Here is a 26,802-nt window from a genome sequence, read left to right as displayed (position 1 = left end):
ACCCACAGTTGAGGAGTCTGGCGACGAGACAATGCTAACCCTCATGACATAATTGCTTTCGAAATTTTGACATAGCACGAGCCTCCGGAGGTAGCTATGTAAGGTGGCCACGGTGGCCTATAGGTACATAGCTATGCTAGCATCTCTGCGGTATTTCTGCGCGCATGTCCCACGAGCAAGCGGAACATGAGTTTACATAAAAGCTGTGAATAGTAGCAATTTTTGAATTCTGGGTATAAGGCTGATTTTTTCTAGCCTCGAATCAAGATTTTTTTCTCAATAGAGACTTATAATTATAGCTAGATACATATGCATACATAGACCCGCGGGCCTGATAGATGCATAGGTCGGCAGACAGCTCTACAAATAGATACTATGCAGACACATATAGAATTTACATAAATACTTGAGTATAGCCTCGAATTAATACAGGAGCTACTTGAGTACATGGTCTCATTCCTAGACGTCACAAAGGGCAACGAGACCGCGTATACATGTGAATAGACACATAGGTAATATCCAAATATGTGCGGCTTGAATTCGACGTTAATATATGCGCATACAATACACCTATACACGGAAATGCTACACCTGGACCTCTCTAGCTAAGTTTGTCGATGTTTAGTCAAAACCTTGAGGTTACTCCTAGCCTCCTTGCTCGGAATTTGGAGGGCCCTTCTTTAACTATCCGCCGGCGACTACAATATTAAGCTAGGCTATCGGTGTTATCATGGTATATCCATGTCGATACTATATTCGGACTAGTTTAAACATGCTGACTTCGGTGGCCGGTGGTTGAATGAATATTAATGTTTGCACGTTGATCGACCGAGGGGCATCTGATTGGTTCGCTATGGTGAGTTCTCTGCGAAATGGCAAAAAGTTCGTGGGAGAATTCAAAAAGCTCCCCCAAGGCAGAGGACGTGCGTCCCCCAGGCCAAAAGCTCCCTGTTCTGCCGCCGCCCCAATTGGGATAAGCTTTGAGGCGCTCCTAATGTACTAATTTGTCTCGTCGCCAGACTGCGGACCGTATAAAAATGTTTTGATTTGAAACGAAATAGGTCCCTTGCTTTCGTTAATTGAATCGATTGAGTGCATGTACACGTGCCTGATAAAGCTTATATAGTAATTAAACGTGGACTTAAGGTTAACTAAACGTTCTCTTTCAATCCCGATAACTTTAAATGTAGCATGAGTTAACGGGTTTTATAGGAAGCAAGGGGGGGCAGCACAGTTTGGTGATGACTGGGGGAGCAGCCTAGTTTAATATTTTTGAGTCCTCAGGGCTAGCTGATCAGCTGAAGTCCTAGGTGACACAAGACTACTCGCTGATCTGGGCTGGCGTCATCTCGTTGTCGATCTAGTCAGGGCAATTAATTATATTACTTGACCAAACCTTTCAAAGCCTATAAAAAAGTATTGGGACTTCGATAATAGTACAAAAATTAAGCAAGATTTACCATTTAGAACACGATTTCTCGCAAGGGGAATTCGGAGAGAAAGTGGTTCGTGGATCCAAAGGCTTCGAAGTTTAGGGAAATCATACCGGCCTTCTAACTGGTCTCGGGGCGCCGGCGTACTCTTGTGTTGGCTGATTTCAACTACCATAATGTAGCCTGAACGATCAATACGGCACATGCACGGTCTGCAGTCTGGTGACGGGGCAAGTAGTAAAAACGCCCAGCTGTGAACCGCCTAAATTCTGACTTGGAAATAGAGGGATACGAGAACGCGCCCATTGATACCTTTTATGGGGATATTACGCCTCTATATTAGTGTAGTCCGTTACCATGGGGTTTTCGGGTCGCACGGCCGAGCGCACAGCATTCATGGTCTTCGTGAATCATATGATTGCATTGCAATCAAGAAAAATAAATTGCCAGCGAAGCTAGACGCTTTAGAATATCTCCAGGAGAACAATTGAAAGCAGAAAACATCTAAAGCTACAAAACGCAGAGGGCAAGATGAGCTCGCTAAACAGGAGACATCAATCAAGCGTTAAGGAGCTGTCTTCTAGCGTCGCTACCCAGTATCTTCCTATGCCATCGCAAAAGCAACTAGTGTTCTCCCCGTTACTAATGTGAGTTATCCCAAGTCAATCCACCGGTTTGCGAGCCATCTGGACGGGGTCTAGTCTCGACAGATCTTCCACGATCCGCAGACCCATTGGAATCGGGAGTGGGCCCATTATCGGGGGCCTCGGAGGGCTGTGGAGCGATTGGAGTAGAAGGCACTCGTGGAGGATCTTGAGTTGGCAGGTTTTGATTCGGGATGGAACCTAAATGGGCTGTCAACTATGCAAAATCCTCGGGTCTGTCGATTTCAACCCCAAACTCACTGTTGGTGCCAACAAGATCAATACGGGAAGACCCAAGATTTTGAGGAGAGCTGCAAGGTGCCATCCTGAGAGAACGTAGCGAATTGTTACGAATGCGTATAGTTGGGAAGTTTCAATTGAACGCGTTGATTCTATTGTGTAAACCGGAAAGATCTAGGATTGATACTGGTGTTTACTTCCTCAGAAACGGGGGGCAAGTAATGTCGGCATGGCTGTCATTTATAGACGATGGGATCGAGAGCAACGCAGATTTGACGGATAGATCTGACCAGGCTACTGAGATAGCCTCCTCGGCTTTAAGGTCGAGATAGGAGCTTCGTCATCGGGTGAATGAAGAACAGAGGCTCGAAACTTTGGAACATTTAGCTATAGAAGTCGAGTTCTGAAAACTACCCCGATGGGAGTAGTCAGCGACTGTCCCCTATGGGATACGGAAAGTTCCGATTGATGTAAAGCTCCAGGTGATGCTGCGATGTTACGCTGCTTCAAATTGTTGTCCGTGCAGGAGGTTGTTCTGACTATGCCGTAGTTTTTTCAGCGACCGGGGCGTCATTTGTCCACTACAGAGCCCCTGACGTGAAAAAAAGGGTTGGTTGGCCTTCCAGGCGGATCCTAGACTCCACTGCATTCGGCCTGTCATGGAGGGGATAAGAGGGACTAGCTGCTATCCCATGAAAATGTATCCGGGTGGATGTCTTGTAGGGGATGGCCTATCCTGCTGAGGATGTCCTGAAGAGGAGTTGACCTGTGTCAGGCATTCTTCCTGCAAGTTGCCAGGATAACCCGAAATCTTACATGATACAGGTTACAAGTGAAGTTGTCCCACTTGGCGAAAGGTCGTCTCGAAACTCGATTCGGGGTATAGGGCGTAGATTTTCGAAATCTGCTGCTGGAAACGAGACCGGTGCAATTGACTAGAAGGAAGACCAAAATTCGATAGTACGGAGAAGGACAGGGAGCTCGAGTTTCAATTTGGCGGAGATGGGGAAACTGTCGGTTAAATCAACGTGTTGCCGCAAACAGAGCCTAGCACTCTAGTTATCTGGTATACAACTATTATATCGATTCGTCCGTCATCCGCGGCGGGGTTGATTCGTCCGCAACCCCACAAGGCCCTCCTTGTCGGGGACAGAACAAAATATTTGGTGTGAGACCTAACACGAGGCTTGGAATAGCTTTTCAACTTGGTTGTTTTAGAGCAGTCTCAATTGAGGATTTTAGGCTGGTTGGAATGCTACTGCTCAGAGGTGACCTGTGGTGTCACGAAAAAGTCCGTCAGGTGATTTGGTCCGCGAGAAAGGAAAGGAAAGAGGCATCGTGTGTCCAATGCATTCGAATATTCTGAGTTCTTGAGTGAATAGTCGACATGCAATTCTCTGGTAATAATTAATTATCTGATCGAGGGAGTGCCTTCCTGGTTTATCTCGTTGCTGGTGGGTGGTAAAGAGGAATGCTATCTGGAAGAAAGAAAGACGGGGACGATCGAGGGAGAAAGGAATTAAGATGGGCAGGTCAAGGTATTTATATTCCGTTGTTCTCAAATTGCTTTTTGGATATGTTGGTTGACAAAGCTTAGGTATTACTGAACATCCCGGTGTGGACATCTGCTAGCTTAAATATGTCTAGGAGTGGGCCGGGTATCGAGCCAACCGGATACCTTGAGGGGTCTCTAGTCTCGTTCCCTGGCCCCGGCTGGCCACGAGTGCTCGAGGATGGGGGATGGGCCGTAGCTTAACGAACGCCACCAACTTAAACGCTGGAGTGTAACTATCCCCCGGTTTGACAAGCCTGGTATCCTGATCAAGGGCCTTGTTTTGTGAGCCTGATCAGAGGCCTCGATCTCGACCAGACGCGTCGTCGAAAGCCAGGCTAGCTAAGGCCTAGGCTATAGATTGAGAATACTCAACTACGTACTGGTCTACTTACCTCACTTATCTAGCACATCCCACAGGGAAACATTTTGAGGGAAACCCGATCTTGAACTTCAATTGAAATTTGTCCAAAACTTAAAAATACAATGGCGGACCACGCACGGCTTCTGAGCGCTAGGTACTAGACAGGAATGCGGGAGGAATCTTGCATGCACTCGGTCACGTCTGACGTCCGTGGGACTTTTAAACACCTTTTTACGGAACTGGTAGGGTGAGAAGCTGGAAGCGAGTAGTACGAGTTGATGGAAGGCAATATCATTAAGTCTGGTTTAAGAGATGGTTCAGGAATATTCAGATTATATTAATATACACCTGTATTCAAAAGATTTCGAAAATGGCGGGTTAACTTTGTCAAAAAATGTTATGATAACGGAGAACACACTAAAAAGCTATAAGTACTTAAGTAGGTACCTGTTGACAGTCTTAACTGTTTTGAATTCCGGCGAGTTTCGATATTTTGCATGTGTTCGACCACCAGACTGGCGTTGTGATACGGGATAGGCTATGGGATCCTAACGTTAAGACTCACAGTTGAGGAGTCTGGCGACGAGACAGGTTAAGGCCAGTTGAAAGTTTGCCCAGATGTCATAGCGCGAGCGGAGGCCTAAACTTATAAGCATTTATCATATGGCAGAGGTGGAACCGTCCTGTGAATGGATAGCTTGGGGATCAGGCTGGATTCAACCCGAAACCCCAGGTTATAACATTAGAGCTACTGATGTTAGCGGGTAATTCAAACTTCAAAATTGGTCCGTAACCGATTCTAGTTATCGGTTCTCGGTTATAAATTCTTATCGTTGATGTTGAGGTCACAGATCGATAATAAATTTGTAGGTATAAAGATTCCAACCGACAGTTTTCGTTACAAAAAAAGACGGTTCTATCTGAAATCAGTTAAACAATGAAATAGCAGGGTTCCGATAAATAACCAGATTTGCAATTTGCTTACGAATTTTGACGTTTATGTTTGAAGGCCCCCTGTGCACAGTTTGGCCGCGGGACTAAAATATTCAGGTATTTACTTAAGTAGGTAGTCGCTGAGATGTATCAAAGTTGCCAAATTAACAAACCCATGGTGGCCATGGGATGCCAATGGGTCTCCGAGAACGAGACCAATGCAATGGGCCTGCTACTTTCCTCCGTCTTTGTTCAATGTCATAACGTCAACTAACTATCACGGAACGGGGACAGCCCGTCCATTCTGATGAATTGAACAGTCGATTGTCAGCCGGTGAGGCTAGGCGATTATGGTAATCACAAAACACAATGTGAATTCCAAAAAATTTAAAATGTGATTTCGTGTGATGTTTCTCTTCACAGGATGAAAAAGGGTACCCATTATACTAAGTTACGAGACTGGGAGGTACTTAGCTAGCCGAAAAGTTTTCCTGCATCCTGGTAGGTAGTCGGTTAAAATCACGGTTAGTTAAATTCCTCAGGAGCATGGAGTACTCGAATACTTGTTGGAAATCAGTGTCATACGCAACACACTAGACTATTCCTTGGCCAGTTTGGCAACCAGCCTGATCAACCTAGACAACAGAAAACAACAATTTCAACATATCCTCAGTACGGATTTCCAGCCCGAATCCGTAAGTTACCCGACTTGTATCTAGACTAGTTTTTAGTCCCGTCTCGATACTAGCTGTCTAGCCTGGCTAGCTATAGCTTCGTAAATTAGAAAATGTTTGGCTTTGATTGACTGGACTTGGCTCGCTGGTTTCATATCTTGTCTTTCCTAGCTAGACTTATACCCTCAATACAATTGCATGTGTGCAACAGTTTCCGAGCGAAGTCACAACCCGGCTTGCTTAGCCTCGAATCCAAACGCTCGAGGCGGAGTCGAAAGGGCAGGAGATGAGGTGTGGTGACATGCATGGCATGTTGTAAATTCTATATGGAACTGTTGTCTGGTTTACAAGACCACGTGGAACTAACTCTACAAGGTGGTAGTGGAAGATTAGAATATATATATATATATATACTACTAATGCTCAAATCCAAACTATTATCCCATCATCCCGAAATCATATCCACTAACAAAGACCTGCACCGGGCATGTATACAGTGCTAAATACTTAGTTCCAACGATATGTATACAGGTAAATGACTCTCTACATGATCAATATTTCAAGACATCAATATCGGAGTTTCCATTAGGTAGATTCTCGGAACGGAATGCGGCCTCATTAGTATCGTTATCTGGTCCTGCGTCTGGCCCTGGGGCTGGGGTAGGTGATGGTGTTGGAGATGCCTGAGAATGTCGGTCTACAGCTGTGTTTAGCATGTTGACGTCCATATATGTGTGACCGTTGGGGAAAGAAACTATGAGCAGAGACAGTTAACTATCAATGTTCGGTATTATCCTGAGAAGGAATTTCAATAAATAAGGATTGTAAGGGGCAAACAAATATTCATACCCTGGAGGCGTATGAAAACTTCGTCGTCGAAACTCTCGATGCAGATCATATTGGGGTTTTGCAGAGGGGTTGTGTTTTAGTACTGGTAGCTACTTCGAAGATTCTAAAATTTCCTCAAAGGTTTAGATATAATAGTTTGCCCACTTCGTTTGGACAGGATACCTGAGGCCCTAGAGCCTTGGGAATAAACTCCCCGTAATGGTAATTATCTGATGCTTCAGAAGAGAGGCGAAGTATGGTTTGCAGATAAAGCTCCTCGTTGAGAATCTATCAACCCAAAATCCGATGGAGGAAAGAAATTATATATGATTCGACGGATAGTGTGTAATAACAAAGAATATGACCTAGAATAGAATAGATTGGAAGATAACGGTGCACTGAGAGGAAAAGGAAGGACTGTTGAATTGTGTGGGACTGATTGAAATGACGGCGGGTAACAGGCTCTTTATAGACGTTTTAAAAATATTCGTGTAGGCGGAACGGCGGTTGAAAGAAGTATGCGTAATAAATGAATAAGCCCCTTAAGTCTGGAAAACTCTTGAGCCTTTTGAGTTTCGGCGGGGTCTGCCGTGAACGAAAAAGAATGGTTTTATTTTTGATTCATCCAATCGGGGGGGTGAACTACGTATCAATTCTCGTGACCACAAGGCAGCTTACAATCGTCTTTAGTACCTATGAACCTATAAAATGGTTAATATAGCTACAGCCATGGACTCGATTCATTATAATTGATGTATTTAACAATACGCCAGTTGCATACCCCTTTCAGTCGACTTTCTAGAATCCTGCACAACATAATGCAGATAGATCGGTCACACCATGAGAATACAATCAGCCTTGACACAAGTATACTAAGAATTGTCGGTTCGAATCCCGGTCTTACTTAGTCACCGAGACCCCCTCTGAAAGCATGGGGTTTGCCTAATCTCTTTTCCGAGCGACCAGTAATCATTCTAGAAACCTTCGATATCCTGATCAAGTTGCTGGGTCATAGGGTCATGTACTCATATGCTCATACCCAAGACTCAATCAAGAAGCTCGGGTAGAGTACTATTTTCGGGAGACGCAGCCGACGGTCTACTGTCAATATAATATCACAGCAGGATGTAATACAAGTTCAGATCAATATGACAACGCTCTCTTGCCAGGTTCCACCGGAACTATCTTCTCGAGGATAGACCTAGACAGAATTGACAATGCTTGACCCAAGATCCCCTGTCACCCCATAGCTCCACACAGTTAATAGATTACATCGCGAATTAAGCGAGATGGTTCACGATTAACGATAGAGCTAGCTAGAGTCCTGGTTCGGATTATCTTGGACCTGGTACCATGGTCTTATACGGCAACCTACGGAACCGTACATGCCACAATTAAGATTACACAATGGCGTACTGAGAGTTTACTATTGCCTCATAGCTTAGGCTGCCGTGCGTTCTGTTTTGAGCAAGGGAAAGAGAGTTGTCAGGGTCTTGATGTTAGCATATTTCCAGCCAGTAAATGTTTATCAAAATTATACAAAAGTATGAATGCACTTATCTAAGATACAAGCGTTCGGTTGTTTACGTATCTATTTGTCTGAAATAGGAAAACTTTTTGAAATGAGGGACTGGAAATCGGATAAACGTGTTAGCCCTTGCTCAAACAAAATTGATGGATTGAATATACATATGCACCACATGGTTTCGTTCCTAGACACCACAGAGGAAGGCAGGCATTACATATGCCTTGCATTCTGATGAAGGATGCTCGGGTGTCAACCTGCTATCCCGGTATCCCATGCTTGTTCTTGTTATATATTTTTGCGCGCTCCAGGGGGCAGTGTAAAGCGAAGCCTTCGTAACACCTTCTATTCGCAGATCGGCAAAATTAATTAGACGAGACGTATATTTGAGCATGTCTTCGAGCTCTATTCCATGGCTTCGCTGCATGGCCGAAAAGGGTTAAGGCATACATGATAAAACAAGCCCGCGAAAAATACATGTAAAAACGCAGATAGCTTTTATATTTCGTATAATCATATCTACATGTATACGTGGGAAATTCTCGGCCAACCAATATTGATTAAGACTGTCACATTTTAATTAACTTTTTCAAATTTACGGTTAGTCTGATGATTACGGAGCAGCGCCAAGTAGAGAAATGCACTCTCGCCGATGATGAAGCCGCTAGATATCAAAATACCCGAGCCGAATATGGTGACCTTTTCGGGATTTTGTTATTAATCGCGATTATTATATAATTACAACTATGAACACTATGGGGAAATCGAATAATTATAATCGGTCGAATTGCTGCTTGTTATTTAGACAGGTTACACAGCTGCAGATCTCAAAATCTGGTAGTTGATATAAAGCAGGAGCCATTCGTATCTAAAAATATGACGGCTTAATCGCCGATCCAATCGTGCTTATTTGAGTGGGACGTTAAAACTGTGCGAAAGGCATAACCCCATGTATGACATCGTTAACTATGTTAGCAGATAACATACCCCGGGCATCGGATAATTCAATGCCTCGGATGTTGATATAGTTAACCCCTCGAAACACCCTGCCTACAGTATCTGTGTACTGTATCCGAGATAATCCGAGAGAAAACGAGGCTAGCCGACCATTCCATGGATTCCAGCGCCCAATTCAATCCCAAAGTGGTGATGGAGTATTGTTGTCGCTGGAACATGCGTGCCGTCCGAATGCGCTGCTGAACAACAAATAGGCTGAAAGTTAACTTGAACTCCACGTAGTAAATAGTGAGCTCTCCGTTATGCCGTTATATTCTGCGCTCCTGAGATAGTGACTGACTGACTGACGTGGACAGGACGGGTATGAATCGGGAAGCTCTTGCGTCGATCAACCTATCCCCGCGAGGACGGATTGACTCTAAGTTCAGTCAATAGCTTGTGATATCCAGAATAGCCGGTGATTCCGTATGTCCTCTTGAGCCGAAACCCTTTTACCCTGCTTATATGCATTGCATTGGAATGTTGCGTCTTTGGGGGGGAGTTTAATATAATGGGGTCTGCGGGTTCTGTCGTTAGCTAGATGTATCAAGGCCGGCTGAGCTCGTTGATTAGTTCTTACTGTGATTCGGACCAATGATATTATATCAACAACTCCATATTGCATCGGTAGTCTCCGCCTTCTGTCTGAGCACGAGGCAAGCTTTCAAGGCTGTGATATAACAAAACAGTTCAATTGACGGCCGGATACGACCGTGCCAATCAAGTATTATGTTATAGTTACAGTTGAAAGAATCGTCTTCTCGGGGTTAAAGGTTTTCGAAATATCCGAGAGGCCCCCAACCCACACACACACATTACCCTCCCGCACACCCCACATTGCCGTCGAGAGCTTTATGAGCTGTCAGTTTGATTGTGTGTAGCTACCGGGGGGATTTGGAAACGAAAATTCGATAATTTCGACTGAGGTTTAGCCACGAAAAGAAGCTGACAAAAGGCCGCGAATTTTGAAAGCGATTGTGCAAATAGAGCGACAAGTAAATTAAGAAACATTATTGTAGGGTATCAATACTTATATACCAGGCCTGACAGAAACGATAAGTCGCGATCTTCCAGGACGGACAAAAGACCAATAGAAGCTTCGGAGCAACCCGCTATATCAGCAGACAAGGGCGATGGTGTGATCAATCAGCTCAAAAAGTTTCTCCGGTATTCGTCTTGAAGCTGCATGTAGGTTGCTAAATCCGTAGAAATTTCGATAAAGACATACATAATCTTCCGAAAATCGTCTTCTTGTGGTCAATTCCCTCCGAATTCCGGGACTTTGAAAGGCTATTTTCCGGCCTGTTTGGATTATCTTTTACTTCAGAGTTATCTAATTCATAAACTGGCTAACTTGGTGTGATATCACAATTAATTACCTACAAGATTATCTTCAGGGATGTTGATTTCCGGGCTGCAGTGTAGACTAGCGCTAAAGAGTATGCGCAAGGTGAAGGTTCAACGACTGCACATCAATGGAATGTGCTTCGCATACATATGCATATACGTACTGCTGGCTTTGTGGGGGGCATGTGATATCGATCAGCCTCACGAATCTCCGTCAGAGACGACTCCAATGCTCGAGATTTCCCCAGTTCTAGCTATAGGATTAGTTGAGTTCGAATCAACTTGAGCACAGAACTTCAAATTATTGCTATAAGCAACTGATATATAAAATTCTCGAGCTTCGAATTACCAAATTACACAAGCTTATCTACGGGTGCTGCTTTAGATTCTAAGCTTCATAGATCCATGGAGGAATCTGCCGAAATCTAAATCAAATGTGTCAGAAGTATAAGGCGACACGATTTCGTCGTTTGTTGCATGCATGCAATGTTGCATATTTGCGTCGTCTCGAGGCCCGGATCTGTAAATTGACAGCTTTGATTGGCTAACCCCGCCCCCGCGATCGAGAACCGTGCCTGAAGTTGAACTTGGTCGCAAGACATGTGATTTGAAGACACATATACTTTCCAGGAACCATTATACACCAGCCGATGTATTGGACGATTTTTAATTTGTATGTACGTGTACGTTAAACATCAATTCATTTACAAATCAAGTCGCGAAAACGGCAGAGCTTAGTGGCAACAAGCCAGCTGTACCCGATGGTACGTAGCATTGCGCAGCTTATGCTAAGGCGATATCTATCGCATCGAATTCTGCCCGCCTTGTTCCTGAGTACGCTATGAATATGCGTATGTAAGTATATATGTCCCAAACATCTGCGACAGAGCTAGCTATGCAGGAGAAATAAATTGCTGGGCAAAAGAACGTGCTTTGGTGACTTATCGCGCGCTAGCCTTTAGCTATAGCTAGCTGCTAGCTACGTACATGCATACTATTTGCCTACATTCATGCATAACCACCAGGTGATTAACTCGCCCATGCAGTCCCAGTTAACCAGCCATTCAAATGATAGCCAACCGATCGCAGTAACGAAACTTACACTTAACCCGTCATAAAAGCTTGGGAAGGAGAATTCCGGAAAACTTTCATTGGAATAATACGTTTGCTCCTTTGGAAATGTTACAACTTTAGAAAGTTTTCCCATGTGAAGGCTGCAGTACTGTGTCTTTTTTAGGATAGAGCTCTCGAGGTATCTACCGGCCGTATAGAATTAATATAATATATCACCCTTGTCTGTTTATATGCATCTCTCTATCCACCGGAAGATACCGACCCACATCCGAGGAATGTAGTTTCGAGACGGCAACTAACATATCACCACCAGGATATCTCTTCACGAATACCAAAAATTTTCTCTCCGCATGCATTTAATATATCAATTCTGCATTAACCAATCCTTCACTCTCTAATATAAGCCCTTGATAGGAAATCCTTCACGAAAAACTTTCCAATTGACTAGTAGGCTCACTACATCCCGTCCGAACCGGCTGTATCATTACGTTTAAGTCCTAATCAACCCGGATCCACAGGTCCGTCACAAATTCAAATCCTGCCATATGAGATAACCCCCAAAGACCTCTATGCAAGTTCCAGCTGAGATTATAGTCATCTGATACTTCTCATGCGGGATCCCCTAGAATCCTTCACTATTCGACATGCAAAAGATTGCACCTAACGCAATTAATCCGTTAATTATATCGAAAAAGTGGTCGTAAACTATTTAGCCGTTCGTTGTGTGACGGGTTCAACGGTGTCGTCTCACAGCCTGGGCGGAAGGTCTACTTCGACAGGCTGATACCCGTTTTGACTTCCGTCAGCTGCCCGGCCGAAAGAATCGGTCACATTCTTTCTCTTTTGACTTCGGAGCCTGTTCGGTGTTCTCAAAATCCGACAGACCGTGATTTAACGCACCAAGGCAGTTCAAAACTAGTAAAACCCTGGATCCGACGCGATGAACCAAGAAAATTAACCCTTTTGAATCAGCCGGTATCTTCGCCTTGAGCTTAGCCCTGCCTGTAAACATCAAGCCTTCTAAGAGATAAAATTCTCGTAGCATCTAGTACTATAATCCTCATAATATAAGCAATCGGTGTTTCTTTGTTCTGTTAGTTCTAGATACAATCCAAATCAAACCCGTTTAATTAAGCTTATTCTAACGTGCGGTCTCACAAAACTTGTGATACGTATCTCTTTGAAGGTTAAAACTATGGAGCGATCTAGTTGGTCACTGCAATGTCTTCAGTTCGAATCTGCCAGACGACAATATGCTAGCCCATTCTTCTATGCAACCCCAGCGTATATGTTTCTTTTCCTTTCCTTTTAACTAAGTTTTCCCAACTGGGTATCCACAATTCGGATCGCGATCATGCAGGCCCGGACTCTATATCACATAAACACTCTTTCTCTGTCTCGGATAGGCTGCTTTACGAGACAAAATCTTTCTGATTTTTATTGTGCTAGTTTGTTTCCTTTTGCAAAACTTCTTTGTCACATAATCCATACCTCGTAGCGGATAATCCCCAGACTACGGATAAGGCTTCTTCAAACCTTCTCTTCCAGGTCTGGGCACGAGACGTCGACAAGCTTAGGACCCTCTATTTCCTTGCGCGCATGCGTTATCCTCCCTCCTCGTTCTCGAGTCTTCTTCTATTCCTTAAGTCTTCTCCTATTCTCCCTCTTCGTTAAGACTTCACAATCGTTTTATATATGCACAGGGTGTTAATTAGAATTTAAAGCACCTTGGTAGCGTAAAGGATCGCACATAGATCCTGCAAAGCGTATGTAAGTCCGAGATATATGGATATTAAATTACTATTGCAAACCTTCACCTCCATCAATACACCTACTACAGCCGGGCGTGGATATATCAATCGTAATACGTTTTCATTTTGGAAAATATCTACTCCTCCTCCAGTTTATACTAGCAATACTAAGAAAACTACCTAGTAGTCATAAAGTTGTTCCTTCCAAATAGCGCTCTCTATCAGGTTCCAAACTACGGTTTCTTGACACCCAAGACTTCCATACAAGACCTAATATTACCCTATCAATACATTCCTATTGCATAACTCCACATCATACCTATATATACTACGTCCCTTCTTCCCGCAGCATAAATGCTACCCTTCTCGTATAGCTAATCTCGTATTATCATTCTCTCATGTCACTATCAGATTTTGTGGCCCTGTAATGCTTGTACCCAACACTCTACACGTTAATATTTTAGCTCTCTAAAATATATGGCATAGGACCCCCATTATCATGTACTTCATTATACTTCATTATAAGCAAGAAGATATATAATACCCAAACACACTAGACAATTACCCTCCATGCAACGTACTCATTTATGCATAATATCACAAAACCCCCACGCAGAGTATACATCTCGGAAAACTTTTCTTCTTCTTCTTCTTCTCGATGACCCTTCAATCGAATCTTCGACGTCAGAGAGAGAAGGGAAAAAACAACTTTTCCTAAACCATCACTAAAAGAAATGGAAAAAAAACGCAATTTAAACAAACCGAATGAGCTAGAGGACCCTCAAACGCTCAAAGTAACCACCGCTGGATAGAGGGGGGAAAAAAACACTCGCTAGCTTATCATGGTTAAACGGAACCCCGGTTTAAAAACGTCAAAGGATAGGGAAAAAGAAAGAAAGATACATGAAGTATTCGATTATTCCATATAGCCTTCACTCCCCAGCAGTCCACCCTGCTAACTGTAGAAATTGCAAACTCCCCCCACCGTCCGTTGCACATAATGCGTCAAATTTCAGAGCAAAGTAATAGGCCGCCACGTGGAGAACAAGTAATACGACGGTCGTGACTAAGAATGGACTAGGTAGTTCCCGAAGCATATTGTTAGCATGACCGATCTGTTGGTAAACCGATTTCTAGTTGGATTCGAGTGTCTATCGCCCCGGTCGATTGAGATTGGGGCGGAGATATAAATTGCATCCGCCTCCTCCTCTGGAAATCCAGTGCTTCAAGTCCCCAATTATCCTCGCCCAAAAGCCCAGTAGGAAACATTACGTACCCGAATAAATCGATCAAAGCCAACAGCAATAGCGAATTGAACACCCACGGATTTGGTGTAACTGGTGAACACCTTCCCATCATCGAAAATACCTGTTCACGCCCAAAAACCCCTTGATAAGCCTCTTTCCACGCTTCTCTCGTGCAGAATTATCTGACCAATTGTCAATAACATACCTTCCCGAAAAAAACCAAAATCTTCAACGCTAGCCAAACTTGCGGCATAATTCTAACCCACCACACGGTGCTCCTATTCACCCCGCCAACCATCACTGGTGCCGTCAACGCTGGTATCTTGACCTCTTTACCAGTCGCCATCACCATACTTCTCCCCACCCTCCCCATCTCAATCCCAATTCCGAACTCTTCGGTATTTGAATAGTCGTCCACGTCATCATCATCTTCTTCGTCCGAAAGATGTGGTTTCTCGGGTAGCGCACGAGGTGAAGCAGCACCTTTCGGTCTTAATATCAAACTCGAGCTTAGGGTTCTAACCGGCACTAATGGTCCCTCCACATCTGACGAGGATCCACTAGAATCATTACCAACTCCCGCTTTTGGAGTTCTGACTCGGGTCTCCAACGGTCCTCCAAATATCTCGCCGGGATTCGTAGCTCCATTATGAGGTGAACCAGGGCTATTTGAAGAAACTGGTTCCGGGAGATTGAATTGGCTAGTGATTTCTCGAAGTTTTGATGACTTGCGTGTATGTGTCTTTCCAGAAAGATGACCGTTTCGAGCACGGGTGATGGAGTTGGAAGGGTTGATGACTGGCGTATTCGGGCCGCTTGGGACTGGTGAGATCCTATGAAAGCGGCCATCATCTGAGAGGCTCAGATTTGGTGGTTTGGGGGAAACAGGTGTTCGCTGCACCTAAAAATTAGCAAGGAAATTCGCTTGTAAGATATATTCCCATTAATAGCAAACATTGCTATAAGAAGGGAACATAGAAGGAATAAACAAAGGTATACCCTCGAAACCCCATCCTCAGCAAAACCAAACTCCCCTCTGATTCCTCCCAAAATATCCGCCGCACTTGGTCTCTTAGCCGGCTCAACACTCAACAGCCTTCCCAAGCTTCGAAACAGTTTTTCAGGAATGTCCACCCGAGTATTCCTATACTTATCGTAGGGTGTACCTCCATATCCCTGCCAGCCCGAAATCTCTTCCCTGAGTTTATCAATCTCTTCGTTTTCTTCGTTTTCTTCGTCGCTATTGATATACGGCAATTTCGCGAAGCACATAAAGTGTAGTATCATACCGAGGGAGAATATATCCGATTTTGTCGAAAAGTTTCCGAGTTCACCGTTTGGACCGACTGCAGTATATAAAAAAAACCCACCAACCCGGAGATACCAGGAAGGGGTAAAAGAAGTTAAGCTCATGTAGTCTTTTTAAATACTCTAGTATATTTTTTCACGCCTTACAACCACAACCGCTCAGGTAGCAATCGCAATTGAAGCGTGGGGAGTAAAGTAATCACCTCGACGTAGCACCTCTGGTGCACAATATGATATTGTTCCTGTGGCCCCTGTAGACCGTCGTGTCGCGTCTTCACGTTGCACTTCGCCAAAATCGCTGACAAGAACTCTTAACTCGGATCCCGGGACGCCTGGATCATGTAACAGGCAATTCGAAGGCTTAAGGTCTCTGTGGATAAAGCCGTTGGAGTGGAGATGACTCAAACCGGCCGCGATATCCCTAAAGAAAGAGATAACCTGGTCTAATGGAAGAAGCTTCGGAGATGACGAATCCGAGGTATTACTCGGAGACCGACCGTTCTTAGATAGTCGGCGCATGCGTAGCTGGGCTTTGATTTGGTCATTTGTTACGGCAGATTTCTTTTCGTAAACGTAGTTTTGGAGGTCGCCAGAGTTACAATACTGGAGTTTGTTAGTAGGCTAGAGTCTATTGACGATATATCAGACATACCTGTTGGAGAATGAAGGCACATGGCACGCTCGGGCCGAAGTCTTCTATAGTTAGCTCCCGTAATCCAAAATAACTTGAAATTTGGAAATGATCGAATAAACGTACTCGATATTTGCATATCTTCCAACCATGCATGCCTATAGGACACTAGATTCTGATGTGACAGCTGCTGTAATAACTGCACTTCCTGCAATACCTTTGCGAGCCATTCATGATCGTCACCTTCATCACAACCATCGTTAGTCCCTCTTCTACAACTTCATTGCCGTCCACAAACTAATACTTACCAACCGGCACCCTCTTACAAGCGAACAATCCCAAATTAACACTGTCAAGAACATGCCTAACCAACAACACCACTCCCTTTCCTCCCTTCCCCAACTCCCTCTCTTTCACAAAAAATTGATTAAAATATCCAGGACTAAAAGCTGAGCTAGAAATCCCATGTGTACTTGAACTCCTAGACCTCCCAAACCTCTCTCTCGCAGCTGCACTAGCGCTCCTTCCATCTTCAATAGGGCTTGGCGGCGTATTCGCCCCACTAGTAGCAGCCCCAACAAGCCCCGGTATCCTCCGTCTCGGAGACCCAGGCGGTGAAAGATGTGAATTCGCAGTATTACTGTCAGGTAATAGCCGTGCGCTCAATATTCGGAAGTACTCAGGTGTTATGAACCCAGCTGTATCATCGGAGGGAGTAGAACCGCTGCCGCCCGAGGTATGATTTTGACGATGAGCATGCGCAGAGGCAGAATCGCGACGAATATCTTCGGCAAGGTCTTCGGAGATAGTTTGTTGACAGTATGGACATGTCGGGCTGCGAAGGGTGGGGGAGTCGTGGGGTAGTATTGGTGGGGATGTGGAGCGAAGCGCTAGTTGACGGGACTGGTGGTCATAGACGACGAGGGAGTTTTCGTGCCGACTGGTATAGTTTTTGTTAGCTATTAGTTAAAATGGGAATTTGAGATGGTGGGAAAGATGTGGTGGAGCTTGATTGGTGGGATGCACGATGTCGATGTCATGTATGTCTGTCTGTATGTAGGTACACTTACAGCACGACACTGGAGCTGTCGCCGCGGTACGGCACGATGCTGTCCATCGCTGACGGGATGATGCAGCTATAGCTACGCTGGAGCAAATAAAATCGACGGATGCTAAAATACTTTGTTCGTAGGAAGTAGATGATAGGAAAGCAAGTCGTTTAGGGACAGATGAGAGCTGCAGGGCGCCCGCTGCCCTTTGAAGGCGGTTGGAAGAAGACGAAGGCGAAAAAGTTGGTTGTCATTATTTCATTTATTCTGGTTGGAGCATTCTTTAGTCATATACAAATCTCAGTCATATGCGAAGTGCGCAAACCAGCCAATAACCAGGTCACAAAAAAACAAAACAAAAAAATTTATTCAGTGCCGGTTAATACCGTCGATGAGTTCATGATCAAGGGGGATTAGGAGGAAAGGGAAGAAAAGCACGCCGGATTCATCGGGTTATGTAGGATTGTGTCACTGATAATGGCAAGGGAGGGGGTATCGTGATATCTATTGGTGGCACGGTAAATGCACGGGTTCAAAAGAGGGACAGTTTCTCGAGCTCGAAGATCGAGTCCTTGAATGATTATACTTGATCAGATCAGAGTACCGATCGATATCATGTCAACTACATGCATGCATGCAAAAACGCCGTCCATCCCGGAACCGAATCCATGGTCTCATGTCTTTGCTTTGAACTCCTTTCCTATCCGTTTGATATTACTCCCTTCCCAATAGCCCCGCCATTTCAAAAAAAAAGCATGGATGAACGCCATATACGTATGACATCCAGAGAAAAAAAGAAGAACAAGCTCATACTCAAAAGACCGTCAAAGTACATACGGCCCGGTTCTTTAAAACTTCGAATATCAAATTCGGGAAACCGTAGAGCTCTACATAGTTTGCATTAGTTAGCTTTGTTTAAGACGAAAAGTGTTTTTTTTTTTATAAAAAAAAAGTATTATCAGGAGACACTGGTGTGATACTGACCTGTATTGCTGAAAGTGTCCCCGTTACTCCTAAGTTGTGAATCTCCATCTTCGAAGCCACCAAGCAACTCGATACTACTACTAGGACTATCGCTTGCTCGGTCAAGTAGCATAGGTTTTGGTGCGACACCCCATTTCTCCCTCAACCTCCCCGCGATATCATCGAACAACATTTCACTGGTCAGCGGGTCTTTATAAGACGGCGTATCCAGGTATTCTAATGTCCACCTAGCGCGTCTGTATCTTTGGAAGTCATAGCTGCCGGGGATGTTCCCATGCAAGATTAATTTTGTGGCAAGATGGCCTGTAGCGGGAGAGGAAGAGGAGGACGTGGAGATGAAAACATCGAAACCGTGATTAAAGTAGTTATAAAAGTAATCCGAGGAAGCAGATACACCCCGAGCATCCGTCCCATCGTCGTCCTCCTCCTCGTCACCATCTGTCTGCTGGTCTTCCGACGTATCATCGGTATAGTCCGAGGTGTAATGATGCTCCGTCCTTTGCCCTACACCTGAAGAGGTCCTGTGAATTGATAGTCTGTGGTCATTCTTCCTGTAGATGGAACTCGGCGGCCCTAGCTCGGCGAGCAAATCCTGGGCGGTGGTCGAGTTCAACGTGATGAAGAAGGGGTTATTATGTCTTCGTACAAGCTCAATCCTCGACTCGGAATGGATCCTGACCAACTCAATTTCATCGTTGGCGGTGGATAACCTGGCAGAATTGGCATTCACCAGCGGCGACCTGGGAGTGGTTACCTGGCGGGTGAACAACTCGTTACGTGCTTCGGCCCAGGAGGAACCGGCATAGATAGCCATACTGACTGCGGGTGAAGCGTTCGAGGAGGATAGGAGGGATACAAAGTCGACCTTATCGTCCCATTTGTACCGTTCAATTGGAAATGAGAAGGCGACACCGGGGTACGATAGGACATATGTTTCCTGGTCCGGGAGATATTCACCGGGAAACGTAGGTCCGAAGAGCTTGTGGTAGATGGACCGGAAGCTCGGAGGGTTCCCATCGGCGCGAACGAGCTCACCACCATTGTAAGACAGTCTTGACTTATGAAAGTCTAAGATCTCTATGAGTCGCAGTCTTTGGTCTGAGCCATCAAATCTCAGCCTTATTCCATTTGTGTCTAATGATACGGCGATTGTCGAAGCTAGAGGATTGGAGGCATCATATGTGATGTTCATAGATGGATAAACGAGAGGATTGGAGCGGAGTTTGGACAAGACATCGAAGAGCGAGGACCCGAGGCCTGTTTATTTTAAGCGTCAGTCCCTGATCAGCACTTCTCTTTACATTCGCTGAGGCATTACATATCCATCAAGATATCAACATTATGGGGTTTATGAAAGGACATACTGAGGATGCCGAGGCCCTTGCCAGGATGGATGGTAGCGATGCCTCCGACCGCCGTCGCCATTCTGATAGCTCTCCAAGCTTCAGTGTAAGAGTGCCTAGTTAGACCGTCTTCTGACTTTGATAGTTGGTTAATTATAACGATTGATGTGTATTCGAAAATATCGAGCAGCAGTAGAATTTCAAGCCTCCCCGGAGAGCTCCCTGAGAAATGCAAGCTGAAAGGGAGTCAGTCAATATAATACCCGGGACAGCTCTGTTGCTCTTAATGGGGAATGAAGTCAAGTCAGTTGATTTGATTGGGCTGCCGGCTGACGTATGGCACACGCAAAACCACAAGCTGTGCCTGTTCCCGGCCAGCCACTCGCATACCAAGTCGTCGTCGTCGTCCCGATCGAATGATGATGAATGTGAAGGAGCATATGAACGAACGAATGTGCAAATGAATGTTTAACCGTATTTACTCTCAGGTCGGAAACATCATAGTTACCTAAGAAAGTCAGTAAGCTCTTAAAAGAAGCAGAGTTGAAGAGAATAGAAAAAGGTGTTGTCGCAGCTGACCTGTTCTCTTGTCCTGTCCTGTTGTGTCTTCTCGTTCCATCATCACATCACTGCCACTGCCACTGTCCTGTCCTCCCCCAACCATCCGCCATCCACCATCCACTGTCCATCTACCATCTGTCAACGTCAACATCAAACCCATCTACTACCACCATCATCATCACCACCACCACCACCGAATACCCCCGACAAATCGCCGCCGCTACCCCACCAGTCATCATGGCTCAACCTCGTGCCTCGTCGGCAAATACTCGCTTTGCCCAATTCAAATTAGTTTTACTAGGTGTGTTGTCCTATCCTATGACTGTCACTATCTCTATCTCCAAAGTCACTCTGCTAATCCTGCCCAGGTGAATCTGCTGTCGGAAAGGTTGGTCTCGCATTCGGTACACTCATAACAAGACAAAATTAAAAAACATCAAAAAAACTAATGAATTACTCTACTTCGATTAGAGCTCGTTAGTATTGAGATTCGTCAAGGTACTATAGTTTGTTCGTTCTATACCTTGTGTGCATACCTGGTGGTGATGCTAACCGGATGCTTCAGGATCAATTCGATGACTACCGAGAATCCACTATCGGTGCCGCTTTCCTCACCCAGACAATCGCTCTCGACGAAAACACCACCGTCAAGTTCGAGATATGGTAATTTTTCCTTTGCTACTCTGCCCGTTATCCTCTGCTCTTGTGACCTAACAGAAAACTACAGGGACACCGCTGGCCAGGAACGATACAAGTCGCTGGCCCCTATGTACTACAGAAACGCAAATTGCGCCGTTGTAGTATATGATATTACACAGGCCGTACGTCATCCTTTTCCTTCGATGCATGCACTACTATATCTGGGAACATAAATCTCTGATTTATTTTAAATATCTGCAGGCCTCGCTAGACAAAGCAAAAGCATGGGTGAAGGAGCTCCAGCGCCAGGCCAACGAGTCCATCGTCATCGCTCTCGCCGGTAACAAGCTCGACTTGGCTACCGCCAACCCCTCTAAACGTGCCATCGAAACTGCCGACGCTGAGGCATATGCCAAGGAAGCCGGTCTTCTCTTCCTCGAGACATCCGCCAAAACTGCTGAGAATGTCCAGGAGCTGTTTACCGCTATCGCCAGGAAACTGCCGACAGACCAGGCCGGCCCCCGACGAGGAGCGCCTGGTATCAGGGGTGTAGATATGAACAGGACACCTCAAACCGCCAACCTAAACGGCCAGGGCTGCGCTTGTTAAACGGGTAGAAACCAGCGGAAAGACCAAAAGCCTAGAGAACGAGAACAATACAAAAGATTGGAAACCCGTACAGTTTTTTTTTCTTCATGGAGAATTCTACCATTTTGGTTTTACGCGCGCGCACACGCACACAAAGTCATTCGCTTTTAGAGGTTGGGGAACCCGGGCTTGAACTCCTGCTAGTTCCCTACCGGGTCATCGCGCTTTTTTCTCAATGACTTAATTGCCCGTCCGGGCGTCGTCTCCCCCCCACATATATTAATACCATCAATAACGGGGATCTCCGGCTCACCCCAAAGCTTTTTATCCCCTTCCTTGTCTTCTACTTCTGTCATGCCGGTGTTTAAGGGTCGTCGTTCTATAGGATTTGGAATTTGAGCTGCAGTTCTTTTCTCTTTTTTCTTCTTCTCTTTTTTTCCTCTTCGTGTCTCTAGTATTCAATTAGTTTACTCTTATCGTCCCCTTCTCACAGGTTTCTTTTTCTCTCTCTCCATGTTTGAAATGGTTTATTGATGATAACCCAAAGGAACGAACTGTACGGAGGGAACAGGGGCACTGGCAATTCGAGAAACGGAGTCAGGTAGAGGAATTTAGAACTCTCGGTGGTAGCGATGGTATAGATGATTGATGCTTTGAGAGTTTTGTCCCCCTTCCACAGTATGCTGCTCTGTTCCCCGTTTTTGTTATTTCGGATTTATTACCATTGATCTGAAGTCTTAATATGTGCATGCCACGTCTTCCTTTCTCTTCTTCTGTGATTGATATCTCGTCTGAGCCCGCTCGAAAGTCTTTGAGATCGTTATGTCTAGTTCTTGATATGGTATGCTTGAGAATATTGTATTTTAACGGAATATAGATCTTCAACTTCTCTATTATATCCAGTTACCTACCTATCTATCTTTCGATGATATCTAGTTACAATCACTCCATGTACAGAGTACTAGGTGCTTTCTTAAATATAAATATTTGGCAGTCTCGTGATGGTGTAAATGTATGACGTTTTCTGGTCGTCGGCAAAGTCGACTTTTCTTTTCGGCATTGGCCCCCTTGCAATACCCAAAAAAACAAGCTGCTGAAAATTATCCCTCAAAACCAAAAAACCCACCCGAACGACCGACATCCTTCGATCCCGAACACCCCTCCACTCCCACTCCTCTCTCCTTATCCATCGCCATCACGAACGAATTCCACTCCAATTGGCACGTCCGCGGCTCCTTATACAGTTGAGCCCTATAGCCAGGAGTGTCCCTTTCTATCCGACGTTGTATATACCCACCCGACCAGTCGGATACTCCTTCAAGATGCTGCGGCGGGCAGCGGTTAGACCGTTACAGAGTGCTTTGGCGATACGGACACGAACGGCTTCGGCGCCAGTAGGATGTCAGTTGGCTTATTTACAGGTACTACCTCATTGCTTCCTTTCTGGTTTGTATCCGGCGATAATGGACTGTTCAATTGGGCTGTGTTCATTACCTCTGACGTCTGTATAACGTACACGCTAACACTTGATATACAAACACCAGCGACGCTTCCTCGCCGATAAGAAACCTACTACTTCGACCACTCCTCCAACCGTCGTCCTCCCCGGCAGCTCATCAACCGTCAAAGATGCTCCCCCGGTTCCTAAACTCGAAACTCCAGTTACACCTTCTCTAACCCCCAAACCTCCTTCACCAGAAGCCCAAGTCCCGTTAACTCCAGACCCGGCCAAAATCCCCACCGCTGCTACAGCCCCACCACCCCCTCCTCCTCCACCACCACCACCAAAACAAACCCACCGTCTTCGTAATACCTTCCTTACTCTCGTCTCTCTCACATTACTAACCTACACCGGTGGCGTCTACTTCTCCCTTCAAAACGACAACTTCCACGACTTCTTCACCGAGTACATCCCCTTGGGCGAAACCCTAGTTCTAGAAATCCAAGACCGTCAATTCCGTTCAAGATTCCCTCATGCGAATCCAGGTACCATCCCCAACCCGCCAAATTACGCATCAGTCACCATTCCAACACGTAGCGGTGCAACATGGAAACTCAGCGAGAAGGAGGATCCGAGCAAAGCTCAATTGGATAGAGATGGACCATATAAGAGTTCTAAGAAGGATGAGGGGATAAAATCGGTTCATCCCGATGCTTCGGCTGCTGTTACTGTTATTTCTGAAAAGGATATACCGGGCCCGAAGTCTGCAGGAAATCATCTGGATAGTTCGAAGAAGAAGGCCGGAACTTCATCACTTAGTTCTCCGGCTATTAGTCCAGCAGCTGTTGAACATCATGATCCGATAATGCACGATTTGGTTAAGATTATAAACTCGGTTATTGAAGTCATCAATACCTCTGACGCCAAGAAACACTTCGACGATGCGATTGTCTCCGCGAAGGAGGAAGTTAAGAATGTCAACGAAAAGATTCAAGAACTTAAAGCTACCGCTCAGGCATCGACTTCTTCTGGACTCGAGGCATCAGAGGTTACTGAGAAACTCAAGGAGCAGGAAATCGAATTCACGAAGGTCGCTAGCGGTATCGTGCAGACCATGGAGGGCCAATTGGCACAAGTTGAGAACAAATGGCGAGAGGAATTCGAAAAGGAACGAGACCTTCTCGCCGAAAGCTACAAACTCAAACTAGAGACTGAACTCAAGCGATCCGACGACTTATCTGAAGCTCGCCTCAAGAACGAACTCCTCGAACAAGCATTGAAACTTAAGCGCCAGTGGATCGCAGAGCTAAAGGACCGAGTGGAACAGGAGCGAGACGGACGACTTGGAAAACTTAAGCAATTGGCCGAAGAAGTTGAAAAACTCGGTGAAGTGGCGGGTGTTTGGACCGAAACTCTCGATGAGAACCTACGAACCCAGAAGATGCATGTCGCTTTGGAAGCCGTAAAGGCGTCGGTCAACAACCCTGACCAACCCCGTCCGTTCGTTAGGGAACTGGCAGCATTGAAGGAAGTCTCATCGGAAGATGAGGTTGTAAAAGCGGCGATTGCATCAATAAACCCCGTTGCCTACCAAAAGGGGGTTTCTTCACCAGCACAGATAATCGATCGTTTCAGACGAGTGGCTGTTGAAGTTAGAAAAGCCAGTTTGGTACCTGAAGATGCTGGTGTGTTCGGACACGCATCGAGTTGGGTGGCTAGCAAGATATTGTTTACAAAGACCGGGTTGGCAACCAGTAATGACGTCGAAGCTATATTAGCGAGGACGGAGACTTATTTGCAGGAAGGAGAGTTGGATAAGGCGGCTAGAGAGATGAATCAGTTGAAGGGATGGGCGAAGACATTGGCGGGAGATTGGTTGAAGGACGTGAGGGTTTTGTTGGAGGTCAGACAAGCTGTTGATGTGAGTATTTTCTCCTTCTATTTCCCATTACTTAATATTTTGCTATCCCTTGCTGTGAATGTCATTGAAAGATTTAGTGGAAAGATGCTAACGGGTTTGGGGATAGGTTATTGCGGCTCAAGCGCGTCTACAGAGTCTTAGGAGGGAATAGATTTTGGAGAGGAGGTCTTTGAATTGAGACTAGACCGGATACAATAGAATCCCATTTCCTTTCCTCGTCTTTGGTTGGGAAACAAAAAAAAAAAGCATTGATGATTGTATTACCGTTCACTTTTCCTTTCTTTAATGTGTATTCCATGAGAACTCTTAACAGAAAAAGGAGGAGTTCTTTTTTTATATATCTCCTTTTTTTCCTTTGATGCCTGGATTTTCATGTGTTCATATTTTTTTCTGATATCTCATCTGCACATATTCTCGCTCGACATCATACTTAGCTTAGCTTCTACAAACTTTTTTGAGATGTTTATATCCCCCCCCTTTTTTTTATCTCTTAGTTAAGATAGATGGCTAGGCACTCAAGTATAAGCCTTTTAGATGGAGCCTGGCTATAGAGATGCTAGCGCTTGTATCATGTAGATATCGATATATATACCCCAGTGTAATACCCCGGGCAGGAATAGACGAAAAGGTCGGGTATAGATTAAGAAAAGGTTCCAGAGTATTACAATTCTGATACTTCTACGGTTTTGTGTATGATTTACCCTACTATACTACTAGTCTAGCTAGTTAGCCTAGCAGCCTACAGAATGACTATTTCTTCCCAGAAACCAGATGCAAGATGCATATGAGCGACAATCGTGGACGTCACCCGAGATCCATGATGGTCCATTACGAGGATGCATGTGGTCCCAAAAATTTGCCCCTCTTATGGCCGTTCACGCCACCCAATTCGAATTAATTCCCGCCCCAAAAATTGCATCCTGGTCATCTGATCCCAACCAGTTCAACAACCGAAAGGATAAGGAAAGGGACCGGCTCCAAGCCAACAGCGGGGAATAACCTAACTAACTGGTTAGTGGTTTGTCTAGCTGCGGCAATCCCCGAGTCCCGAAAAAGCCGTTCAGAAGGTTATGGTGGTGGTGCCTGCCAGTTCAAGCCTGCCAGTCAAGCCAGCCAGCCATCCCGTTTTCCCCTGCCCGTCCGTTGGAGGGGTTGGTTAGGATCGTGCATGACACAGACAGGCCAGCACAGGGTTTTTCTTTTCTTTTGGGTTGGACCGGGGGCCACTTATGTCATACCATGAGTCCATAAACGGTGAGAGAATATGGGTAATTGGTGATGGTTAAGTTAGACCAACATTTCTCCGGGGAATGGAAGAATGAACGAATGAAGAAGAAAAAAAGCAGGGTAGTAGCTCGTGTTCGAGATCATGATCACTTGGATGTTTACCTGAAGTAGGGTCGGTCAAGTACTTGGTCAGTCAGGTACTTGGTCATGTCAGTGTAGAACAGGTTGGTTGGTTGGTTGTCGATGGTCGGAGAATAAAGAGAGAGATTCTGGGGAAGAAGACATGGACAATTATAAAACTGCACTGCGCTGCACTCCTTGCTTGCTTGCTCATATGTACCGTACCTGAATACTTACGACTCGGATCTTATCAATTGCCAATTACTTATTTACCATCCAATCTATTTGCTCCATTGTCTGTCTGATATTATATTATATTATAATTTCAACTAAATTCTAACGGGAAATTCGGATTCGAAGGTTGAATTCTATTTATACTTTT

The 26,802-nt window shown here is 45.1% G+C and overlaps 6 protein-coding genes across 6 annotated transcripts; 2 read left to right on the top strand and 4 right to left on the bottom strand.

Moving 5' to 3' along the window:
* Positions 1–2,075: 2,075 nt before the first annotated feature.
* AOL_s00215g362 (uncharacterized protein) lies at positions 2,076–2,402 on the bottom strand (the record flags this gene model as incomplete). Its single annotated transcript, XM_011129564.1, has 2 exons — positions 2,076–2,278; positions 2,339–2,402. The coding sequence occupies 2 exons, from the start codon at positions 2,400–2,402 to the stop codon at positions 2,076–2,078; spliced, it is 267 nt and encodes an 88-aa protein (XP_011127866.1).
* A 3,989-nt stretch (positions 2,403–6,391) lies between these two features.
* On the bottom strand, positions 6,392–6,738 carry AOL_s00215g361 (uncharacterized protein; the record flags this gene model as incomplete). Its single annotated transcript, XM_011129563.1, has 2 exons — positions 6,392–6,594; positions 6,690–6,738. The coding sequence occupies 2 exons, from the start codon at positions 6,736–6,738 to the stop codon at positions 6,392–6,394; spliced, it is 252 nt and encodes an 83-aa protein (XP_011127865.1).
* A 7,724-nt stretch (positions 6,739–14,462) lies between these two features.
* AOL_s00215g360 (uncharacterized protein) lies at positions 14,463–17,664 on the bottom strand (the record flags this gene model as incomplete). Its single annotated transcript, XM_011129562.1, has 8 exons — positions 14,463–14,729; positions 14,814–15,509; positions 15,608–15,954; positions 16,120–16,519; positions 16,569–16,612; positions 16,674–16,790; positions 16,856–17,487; positions 17,618–17,664. The coding sequence occupies 8 exons, from the start codon at positions 17,662–17,664 to the stop codon at positions 14,463–14,465; spliced, it is 2,550 nt and encodes an 849-aa protein (XP_011127864.1).
* A 745-nt stretch (positions 17,665–18,409) lies between these two features.
* AOL_s00215g359 (uncharacterized protein) lies at positions 18,410–20,005 on the bottom strand (the record flags this gene model as incomplete). Its single annotated transcript, XM_011129561.1, has 3 exons — positions 18,410–18,483; positions 18,581–19,837; positions 19,945–20,005. The coding sequence occupies 3 exons, from the start codon at positions 20,003–20,005 to the stop codon at positions 18,410–18,412; spliced, it is 1,392 nt and encodes a 463-aa protein (XP_011127863.1).
* Positions 20,006–20,721: 716 nt separating this feature from the next.
* AOL_s00215g358 (uncharacterized protein) lies at positions 20,722–21,732 on the top strand (the record flags this gene model as incomplete). Its single annotated transcript, XM_011129560.1, has 6 exons — positions 20,722–20,785; positions 20,853–20,872; positions 20,956–20,982; positions 21,050–21,147; positions 21,212–21,305; positions 21,385–21,732. 6 exons carry the CDS (start codon positions 20,722–20,724, stop codon positions 21,730–21,732), a joined length of 651 nt encoding a protein of 216 aa, XP_011127862.1.
* A 1,301-nt stretch (positions 21,733–23,033) lies between these two features.
* On the top strand, positions 23,034–25,224 carry AOL_s00215g357 (uncharacterized protein; the record flags this gene model as incomplete). Its single annotated transcript, XM_011129559.1, has 3 exons — positions 23,034–23,132; positions 23,256–25,073; positions 25,180–25,224. 3 exons carry the CDS (start codon positions 23,034–23,036, stop codon positions 25,222–25,224), a joined length of 1,962 nt encoding a protein of 653 aa, XP_011127861.1.
* Positions 25,225–26,802: the final 1,578 nt, after the last annotated feature.

This window comes from Orbilia oligospora (genome assembly GCF_000225545.1).
Source record: "Orbilia oligospora ATCC 24927 unplaced genomic scaffold scaffold00215, whole genome shotgun sequence".
In the NCBI taxonomy this organism is placed as follows: Eukaryota; Fungi; Ascomycota; class Orbiliomycetes; order Orbiliales; family Orbiliaceae; genus Orbilia; species Orbilia oligospora.
Note: the sequence above shows the minus strand (reverse complement) of the source record. Positions and strands in the feature narration are given on the sequence as shown.